The following is a 9376-nucleotide window of genomic DNA, read 5'->3' on the forward strand; positions in this document are numbered from 1 at the left end:
CTCCTCTCTCTCTGCCACTCCCCCTGCTTGTGTTCTCTCTCTCTGACAAATAAATAAAATCTTAAAAAAAAAAAAAAGATTCTTGGTTGTAAGCAACAGAAACTAATTTTAGAAATCTACTTTTACAGTTGATTTGTTTGGATCAGGATCCAAGGAAAACCCCAATATGACAGATGATTGATTGATAAAACGATTTTATTTTATTTATTTGACAGAGGGAGAGAGCGAGGAAGGGGGAGAGAGAATAAGCAAGGGGAGCAGCAGAGGGAGAAGAGGAAGCAGGCTACCCACAGAGCAGGGAGCCCCACGTGGGGCTTGATCCTGGGACCCTGGAATCATGACTTGAGCTGAAGACAGATGCTCAACTGACTGAGCCACCCAGATGCCCTGATTGATATTTTTTCAAACTCTTTTACTGTTTTTCCTCCTTTTTTTTTTTTAAGATTTTATTTATTTATTTGACAGAGAGAGATCACAAGTAGATAGAGAGGCAGGCAGAGAGAGAGAGAGAGAGAGAGAGGGAAGCAGGCTCCCTGCTGAGCAGAGAGCCCAACGCGGGACTCGATTCCAGGACCCTGAGATCACAACCCGAGCTGAAGGCAGCAGCCCAACCTACTGAGCCACCCAGGCGCCCCTCCTCTTTTTTCTTTTAGCGCCATTTATTTATTGAAACTGGGTAATTTGTCTTATAAAATTTTCCCGCATTTCTAGATTCACACATGTTCGCATTCTAGATTTACATAACTACTTCTTCATGGTGTTGTTTAACCTGTTCTTCCATCCCCCTTATCTCGCCCAAACTAATCTAGCTGGAGGCTTGATTATATTTAGGATGCTGGTGATGATTATAATGATGATTTTGACAAGGATACTGGAAAGGTGCTACTACAAGTTTATTGCATCGTTTTATAGGAGGTACAGAATGGTCGTCCTAGTGATTTTAGTGATGTTAAGATTGACTGCTGAGTCCTTTTGGGGTGGTAATCATGTGAAGTCAAACATAAGAAATTATTACTAACTTTTTTGGTGTAATTATGTATTACATAAGGGTATTGTGTAAAATAAAAGTCCTTATCTGACATACAATAGCATGGATGAATCTCAAAACATGCTTCATGAAAAAAGCCAGACACATACTCTATGATTTCATTTGTACGGAAAATTCTATACTGACAAAAAGCAGATCAGAGGTTGCCTGGGGCTAAGGATAAGGATTGGGTTGTAGATGGGCATGAGGTAACTTTGAGGGGAGTTGGAAATATTTCATATCTTGATTATGGTGCTTATTACAGTTGTCAGACTAATGGAGCCATGCACTTAAAATGAGTGTGTGTTATTGTATGGAAAGAAAGACGTATTTTATTGGAAATAAAGGTGATTTTAGAAGGAAAGAAAACAAGGTCACAACTAAAAGAAGAAGAATCCATTCAAAATAGCCACAAAACCATAATATGCCAATGGGGGGGATCTAATGGTACATAAGACCTTTACAGAGAAAATTATAAGATTATATTAAAGAACATAATATTTCAATTATGAAGCTGGGGGATGGGTACACATTCTAGAGAGTGACCGATGCTGTGCATGGTTTACAGGTGAGGAAATCTCACTTTGCCAGGGCAGCAGGACATGGTGAAGCTGTAGTTCTCTGGGCTTCTCTGACTCCATCAGGCCCTACAGCCTCTCGAGGGTGGTCCTGTCTCTCCCCATAACGGATGTCCCCATCCTTTACAACTTTTTCAGTTGTAAGCTCCAGAAATCCAACTCAAACTTATTGGCATATGTGGAAAAAAGAACCTATGTCTTATGTGACAGAAAGGTTAAAGGGTTCAGGAACGGCTTGATCCAGATACTCAAAGGATGTCAAGAATATGGCAGTCTTCCTATCTTGATTCTGCAGTTGTCTGTGTAGGCTGATTCCAGCCAACTTTTCCTATGTGGTGACAAAATAGTCACTGCTAGTGCTGACCTTATAGCCTATCAGCTTACTAACCCCCAGTGGAAAGAGGGCTCTTTTTCCTAGCAGCTCCAACGAATCAGCTTCCGGTTACATAGCCTTGAGTCAAGTGCCTGCCCCTGAACCAAGCAGAAAAGATTGCTTTGACTGGGGAGCTGTGGCCCTGTGCCCACTTTGGATCTGCTCTTGAACTTCAGGGACTGCCAGTGAGGGAAGATTGGTCCCCCCAAGGAAAATCCAGATGCGGCCACCAGTAAAGATGGTCTGGTAAGAGGCTGGGCCAGCAGCACCCAACAGGTCCCCTGTCCCAACACCCCTCATCGGGAGCAGTCAGCCCCTTCTTAGACACAAGAGGAGCCTTGGGTCAGGGCCCTCACCACCCAACGGACGCTTAGCTTTGTGTTCTCCAGACATCAGCTTGCAGAGAAGCCGAAACATAACTTTCACCACTGGCGTCCCACTGGCCTCTGTGGTGGCCCCATACCCATCCGCCCCACCCCACACTGGGATGTGAAAGCAGCCTCTGTGCTTCCCGGCTCGGCCCTCTGCACAGCTGTCCAGCTCTTGCTTCTGGGCCATGGTTTTCAGGTCTCTCACCAATGTACTCCTCCTCTGCTGGGCAAGGAGGCGCTCGGAGATGGAAGGCAGTGTGTGCCGGTTTCCTTTGCACAATGGAGGGGGTATCTGCACCCGAGAGGTGTTGCACGGACTAAAGGGGCGGGACATATTCACAGCTGACACAGTGCCCTGCACACTGTCTGGCGTGCAGTAAATGCCACCACTTCCAGTGGGTACTATCCATCCCTGTCCAGTCCAATCCGGTCCTGCGGTGGGCTGTGAGGAACACCGCGGCCCGCAGGTGGCTGCGATGGAATTGTGCAGGACGCTTTTACACGCGTGGTCTCATTTGAGCCTTATCACTTGGCGAAGAGGGCAGGACAGGCCGTATTGATCCCCCATTTACAGATGACGAGCCTGAGGTTCAGAGAGGTTAGACTTCATGGCCAAGACCATGCAGCCAGTCAGCGGTGGCAGCCCACAAGGCCTCCTTTGGTGGTGTCCATTGACGCCCTTCCCCTTCTGGGGTCCAGCCCAAACCCCCGGTAAATGGTAACAGTAGTAATAGTCCATATGCACTTGCTGCACTCCAGACGAGGTGCGTCAAGCTTTGCTTTCCCCATAGCCTCTTGAGCTAAGTATGACTCTTACAGAGAGAGAAACTGAGGCTGAAGGAGGTTAAGTAGCCTGCCCGGGGTCAGTCGGTGGTGTGACCGCCAGGAGCCCAACTTGGGAAGGAATCTGATTCTGGGGTTCGCCTCTCTTGCTTCTGCATCGCCGCCCCCGACGCCATCGTCAAACCCAAGGGTGACAGTGGAGCCCTCCTCCCTGCTGAGTCTGGAGTCCGGCTTCCTCCTCTGCTCCGCATCCTTGGGGTCATCCTTGGGGTCGTCCTTCGGCTCCTGTCCCTTCAGGAGGCTGAGAGCCCTTCAGGGTCAGGAGCCTGGCCCTGACCTACCGCCCTGGTCCGGGGTGTGGGGCGGGAGGCAGAGCAGCTTTCAGTGGGGGTGGGCGTTCCTGCGAGTGCCGGGGACGGTCCGGTGAGCGGGCTGGGGGCGGACTGAGGAGGGAGGAACAGGGTATTTTTGCATTTTGACCTGACAGAAGTGCCCATTAGATGGTCGGCGACTGGCCGGCAGCGTCCGCCTGGGCTCGGAGGTGGCGGGCGCGGCCGAGCGGGGCGGAGGGCGGGGCGGCCGCGGGCCGGGGGGGAGGGGCGGGGGCGGGGCCTCCGCGCGGACGAGGGCGAGCGCCTTGGCGAGCTCCGCCCAAAGGGGCGCTGCCGCCGCTAAGGAGGCGGGCAGACGCCGCTTCTCATTCATTGTCTTGACAAGAGCATCCTCAGCGGGCCGTGTCCGGCTCCGCCAGCTCCTTCCTCCTCCTCCTCCTCCGCGCCCTCCTCCATTTGGGGGGTCCCCCATCTCTCAGCAGCAGGTAAGCCTGGGTCGCCGGGCCAGGGACCGGGCATCACTGCCCTGGGCCACCTGTGGGGCAGGCGTGAGCTCGGCGGAGCCGGCCGTGGGGGCGGACGGGCTGTCAGCGCGCCGCTGGGAGAGGGGACAGAGCCGTCCGCGCCGCGCGTGCAGGGGACTCGCCGGGGGGGGGGCGGGGAGTGTGCGTGGGAGGGTCCATCTGCGTGTCCCAGGGCTCCGTGCACAGGCCAGGGTGAGGGACCACCGCAGCCAAGATGGAGGTGGGGGAGCCCGGGGGTGGGGGGGCTGGCTTGCGCCAGAACGGCGTCGGGGGTGGGGGTGGGGGTGGGGATGGGGTGGGGGAGGGGGCAGGGTGGGGTGGGGTGAGCCGCGCAGCTGCCCTGCGCTTGGAGAGACAGGAAGGGGTTGAGAGCAAAACAAGAAAAGACCAAGTTCCCCTTTCCGTGGTTTCTGAGCCTGGTACCTGCGGTGGGGGAGGAGGCAGGGTGGCGCGATGGCTTCCTGTCCCCCAGCCTCGGCTTTGGGGCTCCCCTCTCCGCGGGCCCAGGTTTCTCACTGGGGACCCATCCCCTCGCCCCTGCACTGCTTCTCCTCACACATGCTTCTCGCCTGCTTTCTGGCAGGTGGACCCGGAGCCTCACGGGGCAGGCGGGGGCAGCGGGGCGCCCCGTGAGAAAGGCTGAAGCTGGGAAGGTGGGGTCTGGGAGGTGCCCTCTGAGCAGGTGGCATGGCCCCTAGCTGGCACAAGAAGGGGATGCTCTTGGGAGTCAGGAGGGGGGGCCGGAGCCTGGGGGGCCAGAGGCAACCCCCCCACCTCACTTGCTCTTCCCCAGCCAGGCTCTCCCCGCAGCCAGGCTGGGGAAACCATCTTCGCTAGGCCTCTGAGAAGTCAGTGCCGCCTCCCCCCTCCCATGCATGGTTCCCGAGCAGGGGGAGATGGCACTCAAGGGCACCTGCTTCGGCAGACTCGAGAGGCAGAGGTGTGAGGAGGAGAAAGTGGGACCCAAGCCATCTGCCTGTTTCTGGGGGCCAGAGACCTGCCTCCTGGACAGGCCCACATGCTGCTTCCCTCTGGATGCCCAGCCCTGAGCCAGGAGGGGAGGGAGGCCAGCCCTGCCCAGGCCCTCAGGAAGCTCCCCGTGTGGGTGTGGGGGGCGTGGAGTGTGGCTGCTGTGACTGAAAGAACCCACCCTCCAGGCTGTCCCCACCCAAGCCCCCAGAGGGTGGCAGTGGGAGCCATTGGAGAGGACGGGCGAAGTCTGGCAGAAGACCACAGAGCAGCCATTGGCGCTCCCCCACATCGGGCTCGGCCAGAGTGGCTGAGGGTACAGACATGAGGCCCTGGCGCGGGCAGAGAAGGCAGGCCTTGCGGGCTAGCCAGGAGCGGGAAGGAGTGACGACCGCAAGCAAGAGGGAGACAGGATGGCAGCTTGCGGGGAAGGGGGCAGGGAGCCCAGGGAGCTGATGCCGGGGAAGTTCACTGAGACCTTAAACACCAGCTGAGGGGTGTCCTGGGGGACACAGGGGGCACTCTAAGGCCAGAGTCAACCTGAAAAACCCTCAAACCCATGCGTCCCCCCAGGATGAGCCGCCAGGTGGTCCGCTCCAGCAAGTTCCGCCATGTGTTTGGACAGCCCGCCAAGGCCGACCAGTGCTATGAGGACGTGCGCGTCTCCCAGACCACCTGGGACAGTGGCTTCTGTGCCGTCAACCCCAAGTTTGTGGCCCTGATCTGCGAGGCCAGTGGGGGAGGGGCCTTCCTCGTGCTGCCCCTGGGCAAGGTGAGCCCTTGGAGCCCTTGGGGCAGTGGTATTCCCTTTGAGGGGGCCTCTGGTCCTCCAGTGGCCCCGCGGGGGTCCTGATTGGGTGACTGTCACCAAGCCTTCTTGGGCTGCAGCGTTGTCGGCTGTAAAACTGAGCTGGGCCACATGAGCCTTCAGCCTCCTCCAGCTCCTACGTGCAGTGGTCGCGTGGAAACTGAAGCTCAGGTGACACCAGAAAGGTCACAAGGCAAGGCCTGCAGACCCGGGCCTTCTCCCATCCGGAGCACAGAGAGGGCTCCATGGGGTCAGGGCAGACCCAGTCGTGCTCCCAGGGTGGGAGGGGCCCCGGGCCTGGGCCTGTCTGAGCACCCCCCACCCAACCCCAGCCCAGGCCAGCTCTGGCCCCCCGGCTGGGGCCAGGGAGGATGTGAAAGGCCCTCCCCACCTTCCCTGTGCTCCTGCTCGCCCTGCCTTCCCCTCTGCTGACCCCCACCCGCAGCATACTCCTGTGCTCTTGGGGGGTGAGACAGGAAGGGGAGATGGGCCCTAAGTTGTTACCTTAAAAGGGCCGATGGAAGCCAAGAGAAGAGGAAGTGGTTGTGGGGCTAGAGCTGGGCCCGCTCTTCACACCGGAAACCGTGCAGCAGCGGCTGTCCCCGGAAGCAGCCATTTCCAAACCTCTGCTCCTGCCTGGGGCCAGTTAGGACAGACTTCCCCGTTCCCTATCCTGTTGGAAGCACCCCTCCCCATCCCCACATTTCCCTGGGGAACCCTAACCTTACTACAACCTCCCTGGCCCAGCGCTGAAAGCCTCCCTCGGGGAAGCTGGGGTGGGAGGGCCAGCCCTCAGGGCACTGGTGAGAAAGGAGCCCGCAGAGATGTTAGGACCTTGGCCAGGGTCGGACAGTAAGGCGGGCCCAGGGCCCAGTGTGGCCGCTGGTACCCAGGCCCACACCCCCATCCTGTATTACTTGGGGCCAGCCCTTCTGAGACATCTCTGGGACTGAGGCTGAGGACAAACCCTCCTGCCCTAGGCCCTGTTTCCACGTCCCAGGGACCCCGCTGCCTTCATCTCTGGGCCTCTCTGAGGGGCGTGGGGAGGCTGGATCAGGTTTGGAGAGCAGAAGTCCCTCCCTCAGAGGCCCTGCTGTACTCCCTAGACTGGACGTGTGGACAAGAACGTACCCATGGTCTGCGGCCACACAGCCCCAGTGCTGGACATCGCCTGGTGCCCACACAATGATAACGTCATTGCCAGCGGCTCCGAGGATTGCACAGTCATGGTGAGCGGTGGGGGGGGCGGTGCACACAAGGGCTGGGGGGGGGGGGGCTCGAGCCCTGGATCTGACCTTTGGAGCCCCCGTCTCACTGGCCTCTTCTCTGCAGGTGTGGGAGATCCCTGATGGGGGCCTGACACTGCCCCTGCGGGAGCCCGTCGTCACCCTGGAGGGCCACACCAAGCGCGTGGGCATCGTGGTCTGGCACCCCACGGCCCAGAACGTGCTGCTCAGTGCAGGTGCCTGGCGGGAAGGAGGGGGCAGGCCGGTGGCCTGACAGCAGGGGAGGGAGGCTCTTGGCTTTCCAACACGGGGGATGTGATCACCCAGGTTGTGACAACGTGATCCTGGTGTGGGACGTGGGCACTGGGGCAGCTGTGCTGACGCTGGGCTCCGACGTGCACCCGGACACCATCTACAGCGTGGACTGGAGCCGAGACGGCGCCCTCATTTGCACCTCCTGCCGGGACAAGCGAGTGCGCATCATCGAGCCGCGCAAAGGCACTGTGGTTGCTGTGAGTTGCCCTGAGTTGGGACCCTTGACCCTAGGACCTTCACCCTCCTACACCATCAGCCAGGTCCCCCGATGCTGCCCTCTCTCGCCCTCAGCTGGAGTCTGGTGCTTAGGATGTGTGTGTGGGCACTTGACTGACCACCTGCCTTTTCCTGCAGGAGAAGGACCGTCCCCATGAGGGGACCCGGCCTGTGCGCGCAGTCTTCGTATCCGATGGAAAGATCCTGACCACGGGCTTCAGCCGCATGAGTGAGCGGCAGGTGGCGCTGTGGGACACGGTGAGCGCCGGGCGGGGGAGCGGCGATCGCGCTCCGCGGGAGGCTTCGTCCCTGCCCTGCCACTTGCGGGATCATACGGAGCCTCAGTTTACCTTCTGTGGGATGGGGTCTCCACCCCGAGTCCCTGCCCAGGGCTCCTTCCAGGCCCGACTTGGCCCAGCTCATTGTTCCCCGCCTCCCCTTCTCCCCCCTCCCCCCTCCCCCCCCCATCTCTGCAGAAGCACCTGGAGGAGCCACTGTCCCTGCAGGAACTGGACACCAGCAGCGGCGTCCTGCTGCCCTTCTTCGACCCCGACACCAACATAGTCTACCTCTGTGGCAAGGTGTCCCCGTCAGGCCGGGGCTCATGGGCAGGAGGTGGGGGGATGGGCGGGACTTGGAAAGGCCAGGAGAGAGGACTCCGCGGTGTTGACCCCTGCCCTCGCACCCGCCTCCTGCAGGGGGACAGCTCTATCCGGTACTTCGAGATCACTTCCGAGGCCCCGTTCCTGCACTATCTCTCCATGTTCAGTTCCAAGGAGTCCCAGCGGGGCATGGGCTACATGCCCAAACGTGGCCTGGAGGTGAACAAGTGTGAGATTGCCAGGTGACTGACCCTGACCCTGACCTGAGCACGCACCCTGGGCTGTTTGGACCCCATGGGGACCTTCGGTTCCAGCCCAGCCCTGCGGTGGTCGCTGCTCACCTCCTTATTTCCACAGATTCTACAAGCTGCACGAGCGGCGGTGTGAGCCCATCGCCATGACAGTGCCTAGAAAGGTGATGCTCCCATGTCCCTTCCTGGGCTGGGCCAGGCACGGACCTCACACAGTTGCAGGGTGGTGGTGAGGCCCAAGCACTCTCTTAACCAGCCCTGGCCTTGCCCACAGTCGGACCTGTTCCAGGAGGACCTTTACCCACCCACCGCAGGGCCCGATGCTGCCCTCACGGCTGAGGAGTGGCTGGGCGGCCGGGATGCTGGACCCCTCCTCATTTCCCTCAAGGACGGCTACGTGCCTCCAAAGAGCCGGGAGCTGAGGGTCAACCGGGGCCTGGACACTGGGCGCAGGAAGACAGCTCTAGAGGCCAGTGGGACCCCCAGCTCGGTGAGAAGCAGATGTGAATCTGGGAGTTGGGCAGGGGCTGCTACTGATGGGGTCCTTGTCCCAGTAGGAGGCTGACCCTCTGGGGGCCGAGAGCAGGTCGTTCTCAGGCCTCAGAGAACAGGTTTCAGTTTCTTGGCCTGCAGCCGCCCAGGGAGCTGCGGAGAGACAGGCTGGCCCCGGAGCTCTTGGGAGGGCGGGGGGGAATGGCCGGATGAGGGGGAGCCTGTGACAGAGCTAGGACTGATGCAGCACGACATACCCCAGGACACCGTAGCCCGGCTGGAGGAGGAGATGAAGAAGCTCCAGGCCACGGTGCAGGAGCTACAGCAGCGCTTGGATAGGCTGGAGGAGACGGTCCAGGCCAAGTAGAGGACCCGACGGCCTCAGCCGGGGCCTGGCACCCCTGGCCTCCCTCCATTCACGCCCTTCTCCTCAGGCCGCGATGGCAGATAAAAAAATAATAATAAAATGGCTTTATTTTCTGGTATCTCTGACTCCGCTGGTCACCTGG

General features: G+C 59.2%; 1 protein-coding gene across 2 annotated transcripts; it reads left to right on the forward strand.

The window, feature by feature from the left end:
• The first annotated feature begins 3633 nt into the window (after positions 1–3633).
• Positions 3634–9352, forward strand: CORO1A (coronin 1A). Of its 2 annotated transcripts, XM_032328692.1 has the most exons (11): positions 3801–3949; positions 5531–5729; positions 6872–6994; positions 7098–7227; positions 7319–7503; positions 7661–7780; positions 7999–8103; positions 8221–8366; positions 8482–8539; positions 8650–8865; positions 9130–9352. In XM_032328692.1, the coding sequence occupies exons 2-11, from the start codon at positions 5532–5534 to the stop codon at positions 9232–9234; spliced, it is 1386 nt and encodes a 461-aa protein (XP_032184583.1). In that variant the 5' UTR covers positions 3801–3949; position 5531; the 3' UTR covers positions 9235–9352. The 2 variants fall into 2 exon arrangements, with proteins under 2 accessions (XP_032184584.1, XP_032184583.1); XM_032328693.1 differs by lacking the exon at positions 5531–5729 and having other exon boundaries at positions 3634–3949.
• The last annotated feature ends 24 nt before the right edge of the window (positions 9353–9376 follow it).

The sequence above is a fragment of the Mustela erminea genome, chromosome 20 (assembly GCF_009829155.1).
Source record: "Mustela erminea isolate mMusErm1 chromosome 20, mMusErm1.Pri, whole genome shotgun sequence".
Taxonomy (NCBI): Eukaryota; Metazoa; Chordata; class Mammalia; order Carnivora; family Mustelidae; genus Mustela; species Mustela erminea.

What these genes read in the sequence shown, in the direction of transcription:
- CORO1A (XM_032328692.1), top strand. Translation starts at nt 5,532, where the DNA reads ATGAGCCGCCAGGTGGTCCGCTCCAGCAAGTTCCGCCATGTGTTTGGA. An exon ending in TCGTGCTGCCCCTGGGCAAG is followed by an intron (nt 5,730 to 6,871) that starts GTGAGCCCTTGG and finishes TGTACTCCCTAG; the next exon opens with ACTGGACGTGTGGACAAGAA. An exon ending in CCGAGGATTGCACAGTCATG is followed by an intron (nt 6,995 to 7,097) that starts GTGAGCGGTGGG and finishes TCTTCTCTGCAG; the next exon opens with GTGTGGGAGATCCCTGATGG.